A 26,357-nucleotide genomic window follows, 5' to 3' on the forward strand; every position below is an offset into this window, starting at 1 on the left:
ACCTATTTGAAACCTCGGCATCTACTGGCAATATTTACCTGTCAGATTCAGAAGCTTGAAAACCCCATTCGAAATGAAGCTTAAACACCATTTTTAGATTTTTTTTATGTTTAAAAGGAAAAAAAGAAACAATTTGATGGTTTTATTTTAGTTTGTTTTACATACAACGATAATCGTTTCGGCATAGTTTGTTTTTTTATTTCTATTTCAGTTTACTAACATTTTCCAATTTTTCTTTTCAGTTTCAGTTTTTGTTAACTACAATAACCTTGAAGAATTACTGTCTTACCTCAGTGAGCCACGAAATTCCTAGTTTTGAAGAACTTTACTGGAAGCTGTGCCACGACATTTTCCACCGCATGGGCCAGCCCCCTAGCAATTTGAGTTCTTGCTAATGAGCTTCAACCCCTTGCCATTTGAGTGACTGCCAGTAAGATGCATACACAGCAGAGCAAGAGAGTGCAATGATGTGGTGCACATATGAAGTACACCATTATCGGGGACCACTTTTGGCTCGTGAGTGCTACTTTCATAACTACTGGCTAAAAAGTATACAAAAGCACCAGAGAATCTCTGAATCTCACCAGAGAATCTCTTTAACCCATTTTTATTTCTAGTGTATAGCAGGGCTCTCCAACCCTGTTTCTGGGTTTTTGTTTCAACACCAGTTGTAACTAACTTAATTTGGTTTATCAACCATCTGATTATTTTAATCCGGTGCGCAAGATTAGGATTGGAACAAAAACCTACGGGATGGTAGCTCTCCAGGAAAAAGGTTGGAGAGTCCTGCTTTATAGGCCTATTTCTTGTTCCTCAAAAACTATAAAACTGGCCAACTGGACACACCATGGAAATTGTACTTGGAATAACTACACCCCGATCGTTACACCTTGCCAGTTCAGTGGAACTCTTATTTCTATGCTAAGCCTCTTCTAAGGTGCAAGATGTCACAAACCACTAATGGCTTTTGAACTTTTGAAGTTCCTCTGATCTGGCAAGGTGTAACGATCGGGGTGTAGTTGGTGCAAAGTCAGAAGCAGGAAACAGAGAGTTCAAGCTAGTGCTCTTTAATGCACACACGGCAAACATAGGCCACCCCACAAAACACTGGGCGCTCACAAAAACAAATGCCCCAAACACGGGGACTAATAATAATAATAATAATAATAATATAAACAGTCCAGCAAAACCCGCGAACAGGAAAAAACACGTTCGTCTCAAACATGCACAAATGTCACACAAACAATCCCACACAAAGAACAGGCGGGCCGGTCCAACTAATCACCACAATACATAACAGGTGTAACCAATAAACAGGCAAGGAGGGGGAGGAAAGAATCAGTGACAGCTAGTAGGCCAGCGACGACGACCGCCGAGCGCCACCCGAACGGGAAGGGGAGCCACCTTCGGTAGGGGTCGTGTCGCGGTGTCAGCAGTGCGCTGACACCGGCCTCGAGGTCGACCCGGAGGGCGAGGCGCAGGGCGATGGAAATCCCTCAACATTGACGGATCCAAAATGTCCCCCACCGGTACCCAGCACCTCTCCTCCGGACCGTACCCCTCCCAGTCCACGAGGTACTGCAGGCCCCTCACCCGGTGTCTCGAGTCCAGAATGGCCCGTATCGTGTATGCCGGTGACCCTCAATGTCCAGAGGGGGAGGAGGGACCTCCGGCACCTCACCGTCCTGCAGGGGACCAGCTACCACCGGCCTGAGGAGAGACACATGAAACGAGGGGTTAATGCGATAATAGGAAGGGAGTTGTAATCGATAACACACCTCGTTTATTCTCCTCAGGACTTTGAAGGGCCCTACACACTGCGGCCCCAGCTTCCGGCAGGGCAAGCGGAGGGGTAGGTTTCGGGTCGAGAGCCAGACCCTGTCCCCCGGTACAAACATGGGCGCCTCACTGTGGTGGCGATCAGCACTCCTTTTTTGCCATCCACTGGCTTGTTGGAGGGATTCCTGGACGCCCCTCCTGGTCTCCTTGGAGCGCTGCACCCATTCCTCCACCGCAGGAGCCTCGGTCTGGCTTGGATGCCATGGTGCCAGGACCGGCTGGTACCCCAACACACGCTGAAATGGGGACACGTTAGTAGAGGAGTGGCGTAGTCTGTCCGCCTCTGCTGACCACCGCAAACGCACCAGACCCCCTTCAGCAGTGAGGTAATGGGAGCCGCTACCTGGCCAAAACCCCGGATAAACCTCCTGTAGTAGTTGGCAAAACCCAGGAAGGAGACGGCTCGTTTGGAGAACACACACTTCTCAGGCTTGACCTATAGGTCATGCTCCAGCAGTCTACCAAGCACCTTGCGTACCAGAGACACATGCGCGGCGCTGGTGGCTGAGATCAGAATGTAATCGATATAAACAACCACTCCCTGCCCTTGCAGGTCCCTGAGAATCTCGTCTACAAAGGACCGCCGAGCGCCACCCAAATGGGAAGGGGAACCACCTTCGGTAGGAGTCGTGACACAAGGCTATTATTCCAAGTACAATTTCCATGGTTTTTCCAGTTGGCCAGTTTTATAGTTAGAAGTGACTTCACTTTTCAATTAACAGCAATATTTTGGGTTACATAACATGTTTATTTTGGATTCCATGCAATAAATATAGAAGCTCATCTTTTCAAGATAGTACACTGACACACATCAAGGTAATTGTCAGGATTTGGCCAGGGTTGTTCGGGTTTTTGGTCACTAGATGCCCCCATTGTGCCTTTTGACCTTTTGTTTTCCCTGGATCCCCATTATTATTTGCACCTGTGCCTCGTTTCCCCTGATTGTATTTAAACCCTTTGTTTTCCTCTGTTCTTTGCTCTGTGTTTGTATGTTAGCACCCAGCCCTAGTACTCTGAGAACTCTTGTTGATCCCGGTGGACTCTCTTGTGGAATTCTGTTTTTTGTTCTTGTTTGTTTGTTTTTTGAGTGTCTTTTGAGGCTTTTTGTGCTTTGCCTTCCACCTTGTGGATTTGCCTTTTTTGTCTTGGAGGATTGCCTTTGTTCTTGTGGGATTCCTTTTGAGGTTGTGGAGTTACATGTTTTCCTGAAGAACTTCACTTTTACTTCATTAAATACACCGTCTCAAGTACTGCTGTGTCTGCCTCATCTTCTGGGTTCTGCAAACTATTCGTGGCTCAGTTGGTTAAGTGACTGTTTCTCACTCCGGAGACCCGGGTTCGTAACTGGGTCCTGACAGTAATCCTAAGTAACTATCACACTTCACCCTCTCCACTTTAAGACAAGGCTGCATGTAAACAAACTAGGCCACAAGCACATACCCAATTCAGCTCCAAAAGCACACCACAGTGGTTTATCTGTGAAAGCATTCAACATTCTATTGCTCTCTCAGAATAAGGAATCTGTTCATTTCTATCTCAAGGCTGACATGCATATATACTACACCTCTGATGTACATATCTATTAGCAATGGAATACCATTAGGCTACTGTTACATGGAAAGTATTGTTATTCTTATAGGTGTAGGGTGATTTCTTGAGACCAGACCTTCTAATCTTTTGATCCATGTTTCAAGTGAATTGAAGTTAGGGATGTATAAATTGTACTCTCTTTTGCTCCTTCAGCAAATCCAGTTTGTGGAAGACAAGCAAGAGTTCAGCAGGTTTCCTACCAAGGCAGGACGACGCTCCCTGTCTCGATCGATCTCTCAGTCATCCACCGACAGCTACAGTTCAGGTACTATACACACACAAACACACACATGCACACAGCTATGAATGTATTGCTTGACCCCTTTCTTGCTGACTTTTCCTATCGGTCTGATTTCCCAGCTGCGTCCTACACGGACAGCTCTGACGATGAAACTTCACCACGGGACAAAATACAGGTCAATTCCAAGGGCAGCAACGACTTCTGTGTGAAGAACATCAAACATGCCGAATTTGGTCGCCGCGAGATTGAGATTGCAGAACAAGGTAGGAAAACCTGGTTCTGTGACCTGTCACCTCTCACACAAAGAACAATACAAGACAATCAGTGACCAGTGATATTTAAAGCATGTTCTTGAAATTTGCTGTGTTATGGCATGATTCTCTTAGGCGACTCAATGGGTAAGGGTCTTTGATCCTAGGTAATATCGGGAAATGTCAATTAAACCACTACTGGCGTCAATCAGGTTGCAATGAGCAACAAATACATTTCTGTGAACAAGGGACAGTAAAGTATATCTACATCTAAATATTGCTCTTGCCAGGACTTTGGGTCTGTTGCGCGGAAATGTACTAGAGTCTCACCCTCCAAGGCAAGGATTGGCCAAGTCAGATTGACAGAGACACTGATTGGAGGGGAGAGTCTGTCATAAGAAAGAACAGCATCGCGCAGTTCTGTGCATAACTGAAATACTCTAGCAGCTAGAGTCTAGCTTGTTATCTGTATTAAGATTGTTATTTAGATTTAGATAGATTGACCTCAACCAGTCTGCAGATATGGCTTCTGCTCTTAAGGGATTCAGACACGACTCCTGTGTCGTATTATTAGGCTTTTCTCTGGTTTCGCTGATCAGTCATTCGAAGTGCAACTACATCACATCAGAGAGAGAAACATAGTGAGCTCCAAAAGTGTTGGGACCGTGACACATTTTTTGTTGTTTTTGGCTCTGTACTCCAGACTTTGGATTTGAAATTATACAACGACTATAAGGTTAAAGTACAGACTGTCAGCTTTAAGTTGGGTATTTTCAACTATTTAGAAATTACAGCACTTTTTGTCATTGGCCCCATTTTAGGGAACCAAAAGTATTGGGACAAATTCATGTGTATTAAAGTAGTAACGTTTTTATTAGTTGGTCCCATATTCCTAGCACGTAATGATTACATCAAGCTTGTGACTCAAACTTGTTGGATGCATGATGAGTGAGAAAGTTAGACACACACATATCATACCCCCAAGACAGGCTAACCTCTCACCGTTACAATAACAGGGCATGTTTTTTGGGGGGGTGTAGGATATTTATACCTCTAACTTTCTCCCTCATCATTATTCACAATTCATTTGGTCAGTAATCATGGTAGCATCGCACATTAATGTAGAAGTGTTAAGAAACATTATATTATTATTTACAATAAAAGTGACTCCAGAATGATTCTTCTTTACCATTAATTTCTATTGGGCACGTAATAATCTGAAACACAACCATAACAAATAGCAGAGTAGAGTCACAAACCTGATGTAGCATGCAATGACTATGAGTATGGGACCAAATACTTACCTATTTACTACTTTAATACACATATTAGTACATTTACTTTTGAACCCCTAAAATGGGGGAGGGGGGCAGAGACTATGTACAAAACGTGCTGTAATTTCTAAATGGTTCACCCGGTATGGATGAAAATAACCTAAAATGAAAGCTGACAGTCTGCACTTTAACCTCATAGTCATTGTATAATTTCAAATCCAGAGTGGTGGTGTACAGAGCCAAAACAATAAAACATGTGTCACTGTCCCAATACTTATGGAGCTCAATGTATTATGCAGAAAGATCTAATATTGTTTACAGGTTCAGACACCTTTGATGAAGTTCTCATTCTATCATTCTTGTGTTTAATTTCAGACATTACTCCCCAAATCATTTAGATTCGATGTGTTGTCCTTGACCTAAATGTTTTGTGATATGCAGCAGCATTGCAGGTCTGACGTGGCCGTTGTTACAGACACAATGTACAGCCATCCTTTGCTGGAAACGGGACATAATAAGTTGAGCACTGGGATTAATTGTTACAGTGTAAGGATGAGTAAGTGTATTTTATTGGTGTCGCGTTGCAGCTTAATCTACACCCATAACACTGTCAGCACAACCCCAGAGCTTGATATGGAGTGTTCATCCTCTAATGAATTGGCAGGTTGTAGATGGCATTGCTTATTTTAGGGCAATTGATTTTATGGAGCTAAGAAGGTTCTGATGCAGGAAATTATTTGAGACCCTCAATTATGAGAGATATTTGTGGGAAGGTCTTTATAGTCAGATCACTTTTCTGGTGTCTACTCTGAATGTGGCTATCAAGTTTTAGGATCTCTTTCTCTCTCTCGCTCCATCTCCTTTGCTCTCTTTATCACCCCACTTTCTCACTCCCTTCTCCCTCTCTCTCTCGGTCGCTTGCTCGCTCTCTCCTCACAGATATGTCAGCATTAATCTCGCTCAGGAAGAGAGCCCAGGGAGAGAAGCCACTTGCTGGGGCTAAAATCGTTGGCTGCACTCACATCACTGCCCAGACTGCAGTAAGATAACTATCCCTGTCTTACCTATCATAAAGCCAAGGCTACACGGGGACATCTTTCTCCTAATGAAGTAGGATTTGAAGGTTACAGAGGCTTCTTCAGTAACCAAGTTGGCCCTGTTTACACTAACTTACACTGTTTCCATTACCCAAGCTTTGCTGCAGTGAAATATCTCTCCCTTACTTGGGCTAGATACCCAAATATCAGTGCCATGACTGCAGTATGATCTTTCTTCCAACAGTATCTCTACTGTACCTAACTACCACTGCTCTGCTACATTTTGCTCTGTGACTAAAAATGATAGCTGGCTCATCTCATGACAGTCCATAAATAATGTACAGCGTCTCTAAAGCCTTGTTCACATTGGCGGTTTGAAGTGACTCGAATTCTATTTATTTGCATATCTATTTTGAATCTGTTCTTTTTCCTGCAGTCTGAACAGCCAAAAAGCACATGTAATCAGATATTTCAAGCCACATTTCAAACCACCTTCGTATCTGATTCCTGGCCATGTGACTTGTCTGAACAGTCAAATCTGATTTATTTGTCCTGTTTTCAAACAAATGAGTGAATGTGCTAGAAGCTTAACAGCTACCTAGGTGGCCGGCTGCTGTGGCTAGCTAACAATCTTTAAAAGTGTTCTTTCCCTAGGATTTTGGACATTCAAAACAACTGGGAAATGTCCATGGCAGGCATTGTTGTCACCTTAGCATGCTATATAACTTCTGAGTGATAGGAAGCACATGCGCAATCACCAATCAGCCTACACCCCAGCACACTCACACATGTTGTTACTATGACAACGAGTGTAGCCTTCGCAAATGACTGCTCTCTGGACTCGCATCCGATTTGGTCACTTGTAACTTACTGTTTGGATAGTCAGTAGTCCAAAACATATTTTAAAAACAAAACTGATTTGAGCATTAAGGCCTGCAGCGTGAACAAGGCTGTATACCCCGTTAGTGTCTAAGATTTAATATATTGGTGCTGTTAATATGCTATTATATATTTACAGTGTTAGTCAAAAGTTTGGACACAGCTACTCCTTCAAGGGTTTTTAATATTTTTTTACTATTTTCTACATTGTAGAATAATAGTAAAGACATAATTCCATGTGTTATTTCATAGTTTATGTAGTAAGCAGAAAAGTGTTAAACAAATCAAAATATATTTTCTATTTTAGATTCTTCAAAGTAGCCACCCTTTACCTTTGAACATAGCTTTGCACACGCTTGACATTTTCCCAACCAGCTTCACCTGGAATGCTTTTCCAACAGTTTTGAAGGAGTTCCCACATATGTTGAGCACTTGTTGGCTGCTTTTCCTTAACTCTGCAGTCCAACTCATCCCAAACCAACTCAATTGGGTCGAGGTTGGGTGATTGTGGAGGTCAGGTCATCTGATGCAGTACTCCATCACTCTCCTTGGTCAAATAGGCCTTACACAGCCTGGAGGTGTGTTGGGTCATTGTCCTGTTTAAAAACAAATGATAGTTCCAGTAAGCGCTAACCAGATGGGATGGTAAGGCAATAAATAGGCCACAGTGGTGAAGTAATGACAATTTAGCATTAGCACTGGAGTGATATATGTGCAGATGGAAGGAGTGTTGTATGGCATTGAAGCTTGTTTGGAGGTTTGTTAAGACAGTGTCCAAAGAAGGGCCAGATGTATACAGAATGGTGTCGTCTGCGTAGAGGTGAATCAAATAATTACCCGGAGCAAGAGCGACATCATTGATATATATACAGAGAAAAGAGTCGTCCCGAGAATTGAACCCTGTGGCACCCTCATAGAGACTGCCACAGGTCCGGACAACAGGCCCTCCTATTTGACACACTGAACTCTATCTGAGAAGTAGTTAGGGAACAAGGCGAGGCAATCATTTGAGAAATCAAGGCTGTTGAGTATGCCGATAAGAATACGGTGATTGACAGAGTCGAAAGCCTTGGCCTGATCGATGAAGACGGCTGCACAGTACTGTTTTTTTTATCGATGGTGGTTATGATATCGTTTAGGACCTTAGGATCTTGAGCGTGGCTGAGGTGCACCCGTGACCAGCTCGGTAAGGTCTACAACCTTACCTTGAAATATTTATTTACAAGCCCTTAACGAACAATGCAGTTCAAGCAATAAACAAAAGGGGAAAAAATCAAATCAATCAAAAAATAACACAAAACATTTACATAACAATAACAAGGCTATATACAGGGGGTACCGGTACATGATTCCATATGATTTATTTCATAGTTTTGATGTCTTCACTATTATTCTACAATCTAGAAAGTTGTAAAAAATAAAAACCCTTGAATGAGTAGGTGTCCGAACTTTTGACTGGCACTGTATATACAGTAGGCTAAATATATTGAATGGTCTGCTCTCTTTTGTGTTCTGTATTGCCCATTAGCTATTTATGATACAAAATATTACCTGTACATCTCTGTATTGTTCTTGTTCCTTGTTCCTCTCATTCAACCTCCTCGCTCTGCACTCAGGTGTTGATTGAGACTCTGGTGGCACTGGGGGCCCAGTGTCGCTGGACAGCCTGTAACATCTACTCCACACAGAACGAGGTGGCAGCTGCCCTCTCAGAGATCGGTAAGTAGAAGCTTTCAACATGACTACTTTACAGCTTTGTTACAGTAATAGCTTCTATGTGGAACAGAATGAGAGACTGACTGTACTTCATAAGAGGTTTTTGAAAGTTGTGTTTCATCACATTCATATTAATTGGTACTATTTCTGCATAACATACATTAACTCGTATTAATATGTAATTAATTACATGAGCGGGCTAAATGTTGGGGGTGATTTGCTTCCCTGTGCCGTTTGAAACTAAAGAGACATTTTGGAGATGTTCTCAATAAAGTCCTGGAAAGCACAGAGAACATCAGACTTGCCCTCTAGTCAATGAACTACAGCACCAAGACACGCATATCTCTTAGGTTTCTGGGTGTTTGTTAAGTATATGTGTTTCTGTAGCGGGATCTTTTTTCTTTTCACAGCCTGTTAGCCTGAGCAGTTCACAACAGATTCAGACTGCATTACAGTAAATATCACCAGTCACACAGCTCAAGCTGGGAGAAGAACTGGTGCATAGGCTGTGGGCTGATTAACTTGTCCTACAAACACAGTATCCTCTGACCATTTACAACCCACTCTCAGCAGTGTTGACATTTTCTACGTGTGACTTATGCCAGAAATCTTCATACCGTACATACAGCAAGCCTGCCAGAAACCTACTGACTTGACCAGATGAAGGGAGTAGATAGTTAGTTGTACGTAGGTATATACAGTGCATTTGTAAAGTATTCAGACCCCTTTGACTTTTTCCACATTTTTTTCCGTTACAGACTTATTCTATGGATGAAATAGTTTTTTTCTCCTCATCGATCTACACACAATACCACATAATAACAAAGTGAAATAAAAAACTGAAGTATTACATTTACATAAGTTATATCACAACCAGGCTGTATCACAACAAGCCGTGATTGGGAGTTCAATACTGCGGCGCACAGTAGTCGTCTGAGTTTGGCCGTTGTAGGCCGTCATTGTAAATAAGAATCTGTTCTTAACTGACTTGCCTAGATAAATAAAAAATAAATAAATAAAGGTATTTACTCAGTACTTTGTTGAAGCACCTTTGAGAGTGATTACAGCCTCCAGTCTCCTTGGGTATGACGCTACAAGCATAGCACCTGTATTTGGGGAGTTTCTCCCATTTCTTCTCTGCAGATCTTATCAAGCTCTGTCAGGTTGGATGGGGAGCATCATTACACAGCTATTTTCAGGTCTCTCCAGAGATGTTAGATCAGGTTCAAGTCTGGGCACTGGCAGGGCCACTCAAGGATATTCAGAGACTTGTCCCGAAGCCACTCCTGCCTTGTCTTTGCTGTGTCGTGGTCCTGTTTGAAGGTTAACCTTCGCCCCAGTCTGAGGACCTGAGCCCTCTGGAGCAGGTTTTCACCAATGACTTCTCTATTTTGATCTATTCATCTTTCCCTCGATCCTGACTTGTCTCCCAGTCCCTGCGGCTGAAAAACATCCCCACAGCATGATGCTACCACCACCATGCTTCACCGTAGGGATGGTGCCAGGTTTCCTACAGATGTGACACTTGTCATTCAGGCCAAAGGGTTCAATCTTAGCTTCATCAGACCAGAAAATCTTGTTTCTCATGGTCTGAGAGTCCTTTCGGTGCCTTTTGGCATACTCCACGTGGGCTGTCATGTGCATTTTACTGAGGAATGGCTTTTGTCTGGCCACTCTACCATAAAGGCCTGATTGGTGGAATGCTGCAGAGATGGTTGTCCTTCTGGAAAGTTCTCCCATCAATCCTGTCTCGAAGCGCTACGGACAATTCCTTTGACCTCATGTCTTGGTTTTTGCTCTGACATGCACTGTCAACTGTAGGACCTTTATATAGACAGGTGTGTGCCTTTTGAAATCATGTCCAATCAGTTGAATTTACCACAGGTGGACAGGTGGTACTGTATAACATGTTTCTAGCTGTATGGACATATGGGACGAGTAGCATGGCAGAATAATCATAGAGCTTTCAAAATCTCCCCACTCCTCCAATTCAATAGCAGGGCTTAGGATGTTTTTTTTTTTTTTACCACTTTATTTTTTGGTAATTATATTTTTACGTAAGCCCTCCCTTTCCCACATCATTGTGTAAAGCGACATCTGTCACAGTATCTATTTCTAATAAACAGTTGCTCTTTATGGAGCTGTCCTCTGGCAGCTTCTGTTTCGGCCTGCCTGCTCTGCTCTCTCTGGGGTGGAAATGACCAGAAGGCCTTCTGTCCTGCTGCAGTTATTACCTGATGTCTGGTCCTCTCCTAAAAATCACTGGATAACAGCTTTAGAAACAAGATACCTAGCTTATTATCCCCTCTTGGTTTAAAGAACAGACATATCCTTGTACATCTACAGAAAAGACAGGAATGCCTATGGGGTGTTGTATATATTCAGAGGCATATTCCAGTAAAGCTTAGAGAGGATCTCATGTCAGATGTTGTTGAGCTGTTTTAGTCTAAAGCCTCTTCTTTTAGGGTGCTGCTGTTGGCCACCAAGTAGGGATTAACATGGGTAACCGGGATCACTTCACATTTCCAGAAAAAATGTAATGACGACCTGGAAATGACTGACATTTTCCCCAATGTTGGCAATAATGCAATGCCACAAAATACACAACAGATTAGCAAAAAATAAAATGGCTCATTATCCAAACAGGTTTTCACATGGAAGCCTTTAGCCCAGCGTATTTACTTCACACAAAGTTACCATAGATTCAAAGCAGACGCATAATTGACACTGCTGACCCAAATGTACTTGGTAAACCCTACAACAAACCCTTACGGTATAGACACAAAACATAATGTGTGCCTCTTTGAGCTGTCATCGTGACTCTTCAGACAGTCACATATTTGATAGGCCTATGCACAATTCACTACATAGACATCTCTGTCAGACATTAAGTATGTTAACAATTCAGAGGCATGAAGGAAAATGCTATGTTCTCCAGTCCTAGAGATAGACTATTTTCCTATCTAGTCCCAATTCCACTGAAACCCCAAATCCTGACTCCTGTCTCGCATTAATATTCCTAACTTTATTCTGTAATCCATAGGTTGCATTATCAAAGCACGTCTCTCGCCTATGCAGGTCAAAATATCTCTAACATTTCCCACTATTTTCTGCACTGTCGTACTTTCTTTCGGTAGGGAATGTGTGATCAACAAACGGTATGAAAGATACCGATATTTTTTAAAACAGTTGGTCCCGTTAGATTAAATATCAAGGTATCTTAATTATTTACACTCTTCATCTCCCCATTATTCATGTCTGTTATAAAAAGATGTTCTGCATTTTTGACAAGTTAACATTTTAGTCATTTAGCAGATGCTCTTATCCAGAGAGACTGACAGTTAGTGCATTCATCTTAAGATGGCACAATGTGAAAACCACATGTTACTGTCATAGTCAGTACATTTTACCTCAAAGTAGCTATCAGCACTCCCATCTCCATTTACTCAAGCAAACAACAAAATGATCTTTAAAAAAAGTGAATAAACAACAATCTTATTGAACGGCAGGGACTATAAGGGGAGACAAACACACATTTTTGTTGTTGTATTGTTTTTATATTTTAAATTTGTGACTGTCCGGATCTATCCGTGTTTTGTTACTTGTTCTTTTTTTTGTGGACCCCAGGAAAAGTAGCTGCTGTTTCTGATGAAGCTAATAAATAAATAAACATATGGAGGGCTTTACTCAGGCCCTCTGTTTCTGCCATGCTTATAACATCATAATGCAGGCTTTATAACACAATGTTAAATATTCAAAGGTTAGGTCAGTTCACGACAATTGGTCATGACACAAATAGCAGTATAGTGACACACATACCAGTATAGGTGAATAGGCCTACAGTGAAGCTCACCCCGATAAACTAGTGTAGCTTAAATCCTACATGACTGTTCAATACTGATGTCAATACTGGTAGTTCTGGCTGCTATTGACACCCGTTTCCTGAGTGATTTATGAGGGTGTGAAGTGGGCTTTAATGGTAGAGAGCTGAAGTGTTTAGTAGGGCCGGGATGATACCAGAATTTCAATATTCTTTCCATGGAAAAAATGAAAACACGAAGCAGACATTACTCTTTGATCATTAAAAACCTGCTGTATGTAAATTATTGTGTGCTATAGCTTGGAAAATAAATACATGTGACTCTGGATGACAACATAATGTTTGTTTCCAACATTAAGGCTGTTTTCCTAAAGAAGATTAATCCACTTTGTGTTTTGTTTCCTTGCCACGATACCAACGAGTACCGTCCCGGCCCTGGTGTTTAGTGAGCAGGGTTATGTAAGTCTACCTGGAGGAGCCTACAGAGGCAGGGGCTGATCTAGGCTCTTTGGTGTTGTGGATAGACTGTTGTGCAGGTCCAGATGTCTAGAGTTAAGCTGCAGTTTGTTATATTAATGACTTTACAACAGATTATACGGACATCAAGCACCGTGTGTTCAAACGTCATCGGTTCTGCTCTCTCTAGAATGAAGGGTCTTGTTAATGGCTCAGGACCCTGTGCTGCTGTTTAAAAAGGGCCTTAGCTTCTATATTTGTTGCGACATATGTCTGATCTGGAGAAATATTGTAATTTCTAAACCCCTTTTATTCCCCCAACTACCTTGTCATTTCTGCAGGTGTGGCTGTTTTTGCCTGGAAGGGGGAATCGGAGGATGACTTCTGGTGGTGTATCAACAAGTGCATCAACATGGAGGGGTGGCAGCCTAACATGGTACCCATAGAACTCTTGTCAATTACCCTCCTTTAACAGCAAGACAAACGCCCTTGTTGACCATTTTGTGTTACTGATATGTGTTTGCGTGTTGTCACTGTTTGTTGAGAATGTTATCTCTTGTTGCTGTGTCTGTGGTAGATCCTTGATGACGGAGGGGACTTGACTCACTGGGTGTATAAGAAATACCCCAACGGCTTCAAGAAGATCAGGGGCATTGTGGAGGAGAGTGTGACTGGGGTCCACAGGTGGTTTTATTTCTGATTAAAATATATTCTCAATTATACATGTTCATAAGACCAACAGGTAACTCTGAACTTAGTTACTTTCTCATTGCCTTAAAGGTTGTACCAGCTGTCCAAAGCAGGCAAGCTGTGTGTGCCAGCCATGAATGTAAATGACTCTGTGACAAAGCAGAAGTTTGACAACCTCTACTGCTGCAGAGAGTCTATCTTGGATGGGTAGGTGTTAAATGTACCTTTCAAGCATACAAGTGAATGTTCCCTCGCTTCGACACCTCACTGCTCTTTGTGCATACACTTGAAGTCGGAAGTTTACATACACCTTAGCCAAATACATTTAAACTCAGTTTTTCACAATTCCTGACATTTAATCCTAGTAAAAATTTCCTGTCTTAGGTCAGTTGGGATCACCACTTTATTTTAAGTTGAAATGTCAGAATAATAGTAGAGTGAGTGATTTATTTCAGCTTTTATTTATTTCATCACATTCCCAGAGGGCCAGACGTTTACATACACTCAATTAGTATTTGGTAGCATCGCCTTTAAATTGTTTAATTTGGATCAAACATTTCAGGTAGCCTTCCACAAGCTTCCCCCAATAAGTTGGGTGAATTTTGGCCCATTCCTCCTGACAGAGCTGGTGTAACTGAGTCGGGTTTGTAGGCCTCCTTGCTCGCACACGCTTTTTTAGTTCTGCCCACACATTTTCTTTGGAAGTATGCTTGGGGTCCTTGTCCATTTGGAGGACCCATTTGCGACCAAGCTTTAACTTCCTGACTGATGTCTTGAGATGTTGCTTCAATATATCTACATAATTTTCCTTCCTAATGATGTCATCTATTTTGTGAAGTGCACCAGTCCCTCCTTTAGCAAAGCACCCCCACAACATGATGTAACCAACCCCGTGCTTCACGGATGTGATGGTGTTCTTCAGCTTGCAAGCCTCCCCCTTTTTCCTCCAAACATAACGATGGTCATTATGGCCAAACAGTTATATTTTTGTTTTATCAGACCAAAGGATATTTCTCCAAAAAGTGTGATCTATGTCCCCATGTGCAGTTGCAAACCATAGCCTGGCTTTTTTATGGTGGTTTTGGAGCAGTGGCTTCTTTCTTGCTGAGCAGCCTTTCAGGTTATATCGATATAGGACTCGTTTTACTGTAGATATAGATACTTTTGTACCTGTTTTCCTCCAGCATCTTCAAAAGGTCCCCTTGCTGTTGTTCTGGGATTGATTTGCACTATTCACACCAAAGTACGTTCATCTATAGGAGACAGAACGCGTTTCATTCCAGAGCGGAATGACGGCTACATGGTCTCTTGGTGTTTATACTATACTTGTACAGATGAACATGGTACCTTCAGGCATTTGGAAATTGCTCCCAAGGATGAACCAGACTTGTGGAGGTCAACAATTTACTTATTTTCCCATGATGTTAAGCAAAGAGGCGTGTTTCCTCCAGCATCTTCACAATGTCCTTCGCTGTTGTTCTGGGATTGATTGGCCATTTTCACACCAAAGTACGTTCATCTTTAGGAGACAGAATGCATCATCTTCCTGAGCAGTACGACGGCTGCGCGGTTCCATGGTGTTTATACTTGCATACTATTGTTTGTACAGATTACAGTACAGGCATTTGGAAATTGCTCCCAAGAATGAACCAGACTTGTGGAGGTCTACAATTGATTTCCCCATGATGTCAGTGAGTTTGAAGGTAGGCTTGAAATACATCCACAGGTACACCTCCAATTGACTCAAATGATGTCAATTAGCCTATCAGAAGTTTCTAAAGCCATTTTCTGTCATTTTCCAAGCTATGTAAAGGCACAGTCAACTTACTGTATGTAAACTTCTGACCCACTGGAATTGTGATACAGTGAATTATAAGTGAAATAATCTGTCTGTTAACAATTGTTGGAAAAAGTACTTGTGTCATGCACAAAGTAGATGTCCTAACCGACTTGCCAAAACTATAGTTTGTTAACAAGACATTTGTGTAGTGGTTGAAAAATTAGTTTTAATGACCCCAACCTAAGTGTATGTAAACTGTATATATAATATTTAACTATGTATCTGATTTTTTTGTGGATCAAATACTGTACATATATATCTCAAATATAGTACCTGTCAAAATTTTGAACGCTCTCATTCAAGGGTTTTAATTTTGACTATTTTCTACATTGTAGAATAATAGTGAAGACATCACAATTATGAAATGACACATATGGAATCATGTGGTAACCAAGAAAGTGTTAAACAAATCAAAATATGTTTTCTATTTTAGATTCTTCAAAGTAGCCACCCTTTGCCTTGATGACAAATTTGCACTCTTGGCATTCTCTCAACCAGCTTCAACTGGAATGCTTTTCTAACTGTCTTGAAGGAGTTCCCACATATTCTGAGAACTTGTTGGCTGCTTTTCCTTTACTCTGTGGTCCAACACATCCCAAACCATCTCAAGGCAAAGGGTGGCTACTTTGAAGAATCTCAAATATAAAATCTATTTTGATTAACATTTTTTTTTGGTTACTACATGATTCCATAAGTGTTATTCAATAGCTTTGATGTCTTCACTATTATTTTGCAATGTTTAAAAATAGTATAAATTAAGAAAAACCCTGGATTGAGTAGGTGTGTCAACTTTTGACTAGTACTGTATGTGTATATATATATATATATATATATTATGTGTGTGTGTGTGTGAGTTATTTATATATATATATATACACACACACACACACACACACACACACAATAGGCCAATACATCAGGCTAACAACATGGCCTGTGTGATCCAGTGGCCTGGGAAATTGCTTTTATGGACTGCTACTGCCCACTTCACTCTTTCTGGAGTTTCAACTTAACATAGAAAGGCCAACTTCCTGTATCTTAATGTTTCCCCTGTCTCTATCTCCATGTTTCTGTCTGCAGCCTGAAGAGGACCACAGACGTGATGTTTGGAGGAAAGCAGGTGGTTGTCTGTGGTTATGGCGAGGTAAGGGGGTGTCATGGAAATTCTACACAGGGACATTCGGAAGTCAATCCAAAATGCATTATTCTTTATTATCAGCGCGCTGGAGAGGTTCCAACTAACTCAATGCAAAGTACACATGTCGTTCAGTTGCTCCACCCGGGGCAGTTCCGTTAGTTCTCTTATATACAGACAAGTTATATTTGCATGATTTAGCTTATTTATAATTAATTAATCATTAACATTTGCTTCATTCATGTGACGACCAATACTGGGTCATGCATGTGACAGACCAATACCTCATAATGCTTCTTCTCTCTGAGCTGAGACCTTAAAACTGAGATATCCCTTTCTCTAAAATAGGTTTTGGGCGTACTGCCAAATTGCAGATACTGTTAGTGAGGATTCGTTCAATCAGTCACTTGAATGAACACAGAAATTGGTTATTAGAATAGCACACATTTTTTATTTCCATCACAGGGTTTTCATATTGTATATGTAGTTATGTTTGAAGAGACTGTGTTTGTGCTGGCTACGCTAAACCTGCTATAAAAAACATGTGCACTCTGTATAATGATAATCACCTATACAGTACATACTTGTACATTTATATACTGAAGAGTTCAATGCCATGTCATGCTAAGTTATTGTATATTTAGTCTAAAGTAATCGGCCTCTATAGAGTTTTTAATGTGGACGTCAATGTTTACTGATATGCATGTTCTTTTGTGGGTCCATTGTGGCCTATTCTGTTGATTGAGGTCAATGTGATGTGATCATATTATGTAATTCTAATGCGATATGCTCTCCCTGCAGGTTGGGAAAGGTTGCACTGCCGCACTGAAAGCCATGGGATCCATCGTCTACGTCACAGAGATTGATCCCATTTGCTCCCTGCAGGCCTGGTGAGGGACAGGAAACTGGAAGCAGAAAGTGCCAAATGTAGAGAACTGCTGACCCAGAGAAATGACACCATGAATTAGACCATAAAACCCTCTGGACAGAGGAGTCTCTCTGTCCTGCTCTAAGATTAACCTTTGAAACAAAAATTCTCCATCAAAATATAAACCCGAAAACCTGAACTGGCTTTCATCATTAGGATAACATGATAGAAACTAGATGGCAGCATACTAAACCTTTTAAATACAACAATAGAGCCTTATTAGTTGAATGGCACTCGTAGACCAGTACTAACCAACTCTACTGTAGGCAGAGCACCTGTCTACCCCCATCTGTTCTTACTAACCCGTCTCTCCCCATGTTTGAACAGCATGGATGGCTTCAGGGTGGTCAAGCTTAATGAGGTCATCCGCCAGGTGGACAGCATCATCACATGCACTGGTAAACAACATCAAACTACCTTACTTATGTAACCAACTTTCTACATCAATCTATGGGCTTCCAGTACATGCCTGTCACGATCAATATATGCATTGACATACATACATGGCCCTCTGTATCATCTAATCGAGAGAATTTGTGCTGCTAAGCTCTATTTTGTTGGAAGTTTTAGACTGGTGTTTTTCCTGTGGTCTCCTAGGGAATAAGAACGTGGTGACCAGGGACCAGCTGGACCGTATGAAGAACGGCTCCATCGTGTGCAACATGGGACACTCCAACACTGAGATTGACGTGGTGAGGAACTTTAACACAACACAATTCGTGACTACAGTAGAACGTAAAAATCAACAGAGCCTTTCCAGGGAAAATGAAGTTCATGATTGTTTAAAATGTACTGCATATTAAGACTTTTAGTAGTGTGCTTGAGAGTGCATAGTGTGTTGGTCTGCTGATCTTTGTGACCTGCTCCCCAGGCGAGCCTGCGGACCCCAGAGCTGACCTGGGAGAGAGTGCGCTCTCAGGTGGACCATGTCATCTGGCCTGATGGCAAGAGGGTCATCCTGCTGGCCGAGGTGGACACACACACACACACACACACACACACACACACACACACACACACACACACACACTACCACATAACAAGTCAAATGTTTCTCTCCCTCAGGGTCGTCTTCTGAACCTCAGCTGCTCCACAGTTCCTACCTTCGTCCTGTCAATCACTGCCACGACCCAGGTAATACAGACACTCCCCACAGTAGCTAAAAAGCAGCTAGAGTAGTGCTGCAGATAGCAATCTGTGACTTCTACGTCACACACTGCCTTCAGAAATTATTCATCCCCCTAGACTTTATCCACATTTTGTTGTTACAGCCTGATTTGGACACTGATAATTGGAATGCCGTGGCTGTAACATGCTATACGTGATGTCAGAGTTCAGGGTCTCTGCTTCAAAACTCTGTATGGGTTTTGACTGACAGCCATTCTGAACTTTAGCACCTTGTGCATCAACAAGTTACCCCCATCCAGGGGCATTATGTGTAACAATTGCTTAATGCTATGTTCAAGATTAAACTCTATTGGACCAGTTAGGTTCGGGTGAATTGAAAACCACACAACTGAATAATTTAGGAAAAGAATGCCGGCTTGTATTTGTAAATAAAAAATACTTACAAAATAATGTATCGCCTTGAGTAAATATTGATATGTGAAATTTGTACAATGAGCTTGTAGCGGGGTGCGTAATTGGCGGCAGAGACGTCAGGCGCAGGAGAGCAGAACTCTGGGTAATAACCCGATATTTATTAAGCAAAACCAACGGCAACAAGATAAATGGGCACAAAATAACCCGTCGTGCGCTCACGGGGAACGTGCACAAGCACTACAATAAACAATTCGCCAGAAGTCGTGACAGAGTTCAATATGATTGAAATACATCAATAGTACAATAGACTTAGATATCGGCCAGATATCCTGCCTATAATTTGCTAGGGTGCACCCAACTCTATCTTAATCTGAGAATCTCTGATGTCAATGTTCAATAGCAATACAATAAACATGAATCCACAGGAAAACACAAACCAATTCCCAAATACTGACTGATTCCATCGTAGTGATATATAAATGTGAGTGACTGTGCCTATCAATAAACACTGTAAGGTGTTTAAGTGTAGCATGTGCTTATAACAATCCCACTGCAATGTCTTGCAAGAAAAATCCTATCACACTGTGGTATGGCAGTGCAAATGTAGTGTTCTCCAAGGAAAATAAATCTTTGCATTCAAATCTTCTTATCGATGTCCTGGGTTCGGCGGCTCGCCATCATTGGTGGAACTGAATCCATACTCAAAAAACCTGACCAAATCCTGGCGTCAATCTTTCCCTCAATCCCTTCACAGTACGTTTGTATAGAGAAGTGAGTGTTAATATCTCCTATATTCTCTCCTTTTAGTTCAGATTCATACAACTTGATTTTTAACTTAGTTTTCCGTTCCGTTCTAGATCTTTTTTTTCAGCATGTTGGCGCCGACTGGTGTATAACGTGAGGTTAGGAGAGGGACTAAGAGAATATTGAGTTTTGATTGGCTCAAAATAAACTGCCTGTCATGCAGCTTCTGACAGCTGATTTGTAATAGCTGTCAACTTAAATATCAATATCAATAGCAATATAGTATCATATGATTGGTTACTGGAATCTCACTAGTAACGATAAGTGTTCAACATTAGTTGACCTGTGTTACACATGCACCCCAAAAATTGGAAGGGGACAAGGTACGTTAGGATGTCTGGGTGTGTGGTCAGGAGAGGGGCTCGCCCCCCCGTCTGGAAGTTATAGCTTTTTTCTGCAATCTAAAGCCATAATCATATGTAAAAAAAAAATATATATATATATATATATGTATAATAAACGTTTTGTATTCTGGATATCTAAGCATACCTCTTGAGCTGTCTGTATCCTCCTGCCTGATGGTAATTTGTTTCAATAAACAATGTATGCTTCTGTGCATCACTGGTAAACAAACAATGGGTAAAAGATTGAAAGTTATGTGAGTCTTCAGTACATGTAGTAATTGCTTACTTTTCTAAACTCTACCAACCTTGCCAGCTAAGTTAGTTAGCTGGCATGCTAGTTAGACAAGCTAGTTACTCTAACTTGATTGATAACTAGCTACATTTCAGGCTATCTGGGCTAAAGCCATCTTCATAAAATTGCTAGGTGACTAGTAGTATTACAGAGAAACGACTACAAAAACATTTAATAAAATAACGTGTTTTCTTATGACGTTGAACATGTTTCTTTATGACACGGTTTAAATAATGTGAAGTCAAAAGTAGTTACACAAATCAAAAGGCACCTAATTGTTGTAACGACCCATCTATTCTTGAGTTTGTGTGTATACTAATGATTGTGTATTGTGCTTCATTTCTCCAACAGGCTCTGGCTCTTATTGAGCTGTACAATGCTCCAGAGGGCCGCTACAAACAGGATGTCTACTTGCTTCCCAAGAAGATGGGTGAGTAATGGACAGCCCTTATACCCTGCCATGTTTGGCGCGTTACAAGGAAATACAGATAAATAATGTCTGTAGTGGTAGTTATGATTATGTTATGATCTAGCTAGCTACACAACACAATTCCTGCTTTGGCTGTTTTATCCCTGTCTCTGTGGACATATTACTGTTTCACAAATGCCTGTTTGGGACAAGCTGTGCAAACCACTTTCACTAGTCTCTGAGGCCCTACTTATGCCATCTGGTGATGGGAATGAGACATTACAAATCAATTCTGTAACTTTTATTTGGTATTCAAGCATACAGACACAAATATTTGTTGAATACAATTATAAAAACATTGCTTATTACTTCTATAATTGTATGTGTGTTGTGATTGTCTCAGATGAGTATGTTGCCAGCCTGCACCTGCCCACCTTTGATGCCCACCTAACGGAGCTCTCAGATGAGCAGGCCAAGTACCTGGGCCTCAACAAGAATGGCCCATTCAAACCCAACTACTACAGGTACACATTTCCCTGCTAACATCCCTTTAAATGTCACCACAATATCAGATTTATGTCAGATTTATCTTCATTTTTGCATTTCATCCCCACAGCCACAACACAACAACATCATCCCCCACAGCCACAGCAAATGTTCTTATTGGTACAATCAAGTTAAGTGAAGGTTTTTATAACTTCAGTACATACATTTGACTAATATTTTCATTTTTGGTATTCATAGGTATTAGCTTGCATGAATGGACCACAACTCTGCACTCCTTGACTTGGGCATGGCCTGGATAAGATAATGAAATATATATATATATATATATATTAAGCTCCTATTCCTTCATCTTCTACAGTAGGTGTTACCCTGTTTCACTTGCTGTTTTGTGTGTTTAGTTTCACCATTAGTTCTGTAAATACACACTCTAACAAACCAACATACACAACATCAATGACCAATTGAAAGTACAGCACCTAAACTCAGCTGTCTGCTTGAGATATTTATATACACGTCTGATTTCATTCCCACTCTCCAGTAGAATAGACATTTTTCTGATGTGTTATTTGTAGTTTGATAGATCTTTATTATTGTGCCAATTGATTGTGTAGGGAAGGGGATTGTTGTAATTGAGATTTATATTTTCTGTCTGCATTGATGTCGCTCTTCTCAAATAATTACATTCCAGCCAAGGGAACAGGGAGAAATGGCCTCCACACTAGAAAGACTCAACCTCAATGTCCCATTTAAAGGCATTGTCACATTTCCTGCTGGACCATGTATAGATGTTTTCTACCAGCTTGTCATTTTACTGATCTCTATCTCTCTTCCTCTGAAACAGAACTGAGGTTTTATTGAAAATATGAGTACCTGTACTGACTGTACTGTATTGGGGCAGCAGGTAGCCTAGTGGTTAGAGCATTTGGGCCAGTAACCGAACGTTTGATAGATTGAATCCCCGAGCTGACAAGGTAAAAATCTGTCGTTCTGCCCCTGAACAAGGCAGTTAACCCACTGTTCCTAAGCCGTCATTGTAAATATGAACTTGTTCTTAACTGGCTTGCCTAGTTAAATAAAGGTTCATTTAAAAAAAACATTTTTTTAAATAGACTAAAGGGCAGACATACAGTATATGATTTTCTTTGAATAGTACATGTGTGCATGTACAGTACAGAAATGCAATTATCTTCACTAACAAAATGTATAAGTGTAAGATACAGAAAGGTATGTGCAACCAGAAGAGTGACAATCCAATCTGGCACTGGTTTTGATTGAGTCTCACATGGTAATATGGTAATAACACTGGAATGTTTTGCATTGTAGGAGTCTTATCAGACTTACAAGGACAATAGTGCATTGCTATTTCTCCATTCCTGGTCTAAACCATGTGGAATTAAGTTTATTGACGTGATTTTTTAAAAATACAGTAGTTGGCTGATTTTAGTATCCCTGTTTGTGTGACGTGAATCTGTTTTTCACTTAACGTTCCTGATCACCATGTTGTCCTTCTGTCTGTTCTCTGCATCCATACTTCCCTGTATTCATGTCACCATCACACTGAAAGGTCTACTCCATAAGGAGAGTGGTTATTCAGTTGAGTAATGTTGTGTTTTAGTTCCACCTGCTGATGAATATTACGCTGGTTAAATCATCTGTATGTATTACCGGTGCATTTAAAATGACATGCACTGTCACTCTGGTCTGGTAACATGGGACACTGAGTCGGTTGAATACAGACCACATTTGTGTGTACAATTTTCAGTGTTTTCTGTCCTTCCATTTTAGCTGTGTGAAACAACAGATACTGTTTAATTTGTATATATATTAGCAGATGCAACTGTGAGATAAAGCGCTTTCTTCTTTGCACTACTTAAAGCTGTTGAGCATTACAACCAAGGACATATGCGTGAGAAGGACATTGTTGGAGGGGTATTGGCATCGTAACTTTGGTTACTGGTCAAGTGACAGTGCCTTGTGACCCATCTGATACTGCACATTCATCAGTTGTAGGATTATGTCTGTCCACTCTATTCCTCTTTGAAAGCTGTCCAACAGTGTTCTGATTCTGCAGTATAATCACTATGCACCAAGATGTGCATCACTGTAGTGGTCTCATAAATATTTGTACTTATTGGGGGTACCCGAACTGCTTAATGTGTCAGCATTTAGTTACTTCCATTGTAAGAGAACATAGTAGTTTGAATTGACCTGTTTTGGACTAAGTAACAGTAAATCTTTATTTCTTCCCTTGGATATTGTCTGTATAGCACTACCAAAAGCATGCCATGAAGTAAAACCAGAATGCCTTTACATGCACTGTGTTGTTTACAAGGCCTCTGAATTCAAATTCTGTTTTAGTTCATTGAATCTCCCATACTTTAGATTTGTTTATACTGTCAGAACCATAACGACTAGCAGGATGACGTAATAACTGACAAATATAGTCAGTTTATGAAACCCTGTCTAGCAGTTAAGTGTTATCTGACCAGCTCACAAGTCCAGGGTCATTTGGATGTTGTATGCAACAGTGTTCTGCAATTTGGGCTAATTGAGTGACTGTCGGTGACTGACATAACAACAGAAACTGATGCACACTACCAAATTTTGAAATTGCACCTTGTGTATTCTACTATTCCAACTATCAAAAATAAGTTGAGACTGAGTTCCTAAAATTTATTTATTTATTTTTGGGGTGAAATTGATCCGCAGGCCTACAAAAGGGGGGTTTTGGGGCGCCAGTGCACATCCCTGATGTAAAGCAAGGAGCACTGGGATGTACATGATGCGAGAATCGTTTATGTATCTCTGGTTGTGACAAAACTTCCTTTTTTATTTGAGCTTTGCAAATTAAATTATATTGTTAAATTATACAGTACTATGTATTATTTTTCTGTGTATTATCTGAGTGGTTGATGTATAGTCTGGCTGAGTCAACTCAAGTTGTTTTACTTATGCTGCTATTTATTTTTCTGCTTTCTGTTGGTTGATGTGTACCGATCCCTTTAATAAACTTTTCGGTGTTTGAATTAAAACCTGCTAGTGCACCATTGTTTAACAAGTGATTATTTACCTAATGTGATCAAGGTCCAATTCTGGAACTAACTGTATGAGGGTTTTTCACTTAAGCAACTTTTTTTATACAAATTCACAGTATAGACATTTTGAAAAACTAAGTAAATGGAATCAATAAACTATTTATTCATGTGAACAGTGCTGTAAATGACAAAATATAGATTAGAGTATAAACAATATTTGATTTGGCTGTTTACATTTTTTAAAGACTGGGCCAAGAATGACTGTATTTTAGTCCAGGCTTGGTCTAGTGCTAGGATGTCTACAGCTGCCATAGGTGACACAGGCTACACTGCCCTCCAAACAGCGGAGGAAACTTCCTTTCATGGGTGATTTCATGATCATCTGAAAGAAGTATTTTAAGTATTCACCTCCAAATCCATTATATTCTGTTGGCTCACATGGTTTGTCCTCCAGTGTCAATCTGCCAAGTGCATACGAGGCTGCATAGTTTCCTCAACTGTAAACCGACAAAATAGCACCACAGTTGTGACTCACTAAATAGCATGTCTGACTAACAAACTGTATTCATAGAGCGCTTACTATTTTTTCTGTCTTCTGATCCTACAACGACTGCAGGGCTGTTGTTGATGGCAGACGGGCTCTAGAAATACAGCAACTTCTCAGCAGACCATTTGGGAGACATTAAAGTACGGCTCCTTGTCCTCCATGAAGGCATCAATATACAGTTGGTTTGGTGATAATGCTGCAACGTATCCAGAGTAGGGCATGCCCCCCAGGTCAGAGTCAACCTGTCCAGGTTCTCTTCACAAACAGGTCATTTCTTCAAGGCTCATAGGAGAGCTTTGCTCTTTGGCGCTTTGGTGAACAACCCAAAGCTGCTGTGCCAAGCAGAAGTGCTTCTTCACATCTTCACCATTCACTGGAATTGTAGGGTCAATTGCAAAGATGACTTACACACGTGTCAATAATGTGTAGAAAGAGGGCATTTGGAACAGTTCCAAGTTACATTATGGTCCAGTAGTTCACTGTTTTGTGCTCATCCACTCTGCAGTGCTCCCCAGTCACCAGGTCTCACAGGGTATCTCCCAGAGTAGCCACTGGGAAAGACCTTCATGGCTTTCACAATCAGACAGGTGATGTCTCTGGACACCATTTGGCTCTTAGAGGAGACATTACTGAACGATCATCTTGGATTCTGAGTGCTGGGTCAGTTGATTATATGCAGAGGCTACAATCTCTTTCACCTCTGCTGGTTATAAGTTGACCTCTTGTTGACCAAGATCATCCAGAAAAGGCCAGTCCCTCAGGGCGCGAATGGAATCCTCCTTTGCTGCACCACAGTAGATTTGGTCCAGAAGTTTGGTCACAATGGTGTGCAGGGTTGGAAAACCAATCACAAGACGTTCTCCATGGACAAGAGGGAACTTACTGCCAAGATGTGACTCAGAGTTCTAGATAAAGCAGAAGTTTATGCAGGAGCAGGGTCCAGTCTTGCAGTCACGTGAATAGCGACAGACACTGACTGGACCGGGCGCACGTGAACTCTGAACCAACTACATTAATTTGGGGACAGGTTGAAAAGCATTAAACATTCATGGCAATTTAGCTTTCAAGCTTGCTGTTGCTAGCTAATTTGTCCTGGGCTCCTGAGTGGCGCAGTGGTCTAAGGCACTGCATCTTAGTGCAAGACATGTGTCACGGTTTTCATAAGGTGAAGGAGAGTCGGA

At 41.2% G+C, this 26,357-nt stretch overlaps 1 protein-coding gene across 3 annotated transcripts in view; it reads left to right on the top strand.

Annotated features, from left to right (window-relative positions):
* LOC118388542 (S-adenosylhomocysteine hydrolase-like protein 1) overlaps window positions 1-24,638 on the top strand; it is a 62,124-nt gene extending 37,486 nt beyond the window's left edge. For all 3 annotated transcript variants that reach the window (XM_035777727.2, XM_035777726.2, XM_035777728.2), the window contains 16 exons: window positions 3,583-3,694; window positions 3,790-3,933; window positions 6,135-6,235; window positions 8,728-8,830; window positions 13,445-13,539; window positions 13,681-13,787; window positions 13,884-14,000; window positions 16,714-16,777; window positions 17,570-17,658; window positions 18,024-18,094; window positions 18,294-18,388; window positions 18,568-18,666; window positions 18,762-18,830; window positions 21,030-21,108; window positions 21,491-21,611; window positions 21,832-24,638. In XM_035777727.2, coding sequence (XP_035633620.1) covers window positions 3,583-3,694; window positions 3,790-3,933; window positions 6,135-6,235; window positions 8,728-8,830; window positions 13,445-13,539; window positions 13,681-13,787; window positions 13,884-14,000; window positions 16,714-16,777; window positions 17,570-17,658; window positions 18,024-18,094; window positions 18,294-18,388; window positions 18,568-18,666; window positions 18,762-18,830; window positions 21,030-21,108; window positions 21,491-21,611; window positions 21,832-21,838 — 1,473 coding nt within the window. In that variant the 3' untranslated portion in view covers window positions 21,839-24,638. The remainder of the gene's footprint in view (window positions 1-3,582; window positions 3,695-3,789; window positions 3,934-6,134; window positions 6,236-8,727; window positions 8,831-13,444; window positions 13,540-13,680; window positions 13,788-13,883; window positions 14,001-16,713; window positions 16,778-17,569; window positions 17,659-18,023; window positions 18,095-18,293; window positions 18,389-18,567; window positions 18,667-18,761; window positions 18,831-21,029; window positions 21,109-21,490; window positions 21,612-21,831) is intronic.
* Window positions 24,639-26,357: the final 1,719 nt, after the last annotated feature.

The sequence above is a fragment of the Oncorhynchus keta genome, chromosome 10 (genome assembly GCF_023373465.1).
Source record: "Oncorhynchus keta strain PuntledgeMale-10-30-2019 chromosome 10, Oket_V2, whole genome shotgun sequence".
Classification (NCBI taxonomy): domain Eukaryota; kingdom Metazoa; phylum Chordata; class Actinopteri; order Salmoniformes; family Salmonidae; genus Oncorhynchus; species Oncorhynchus keta.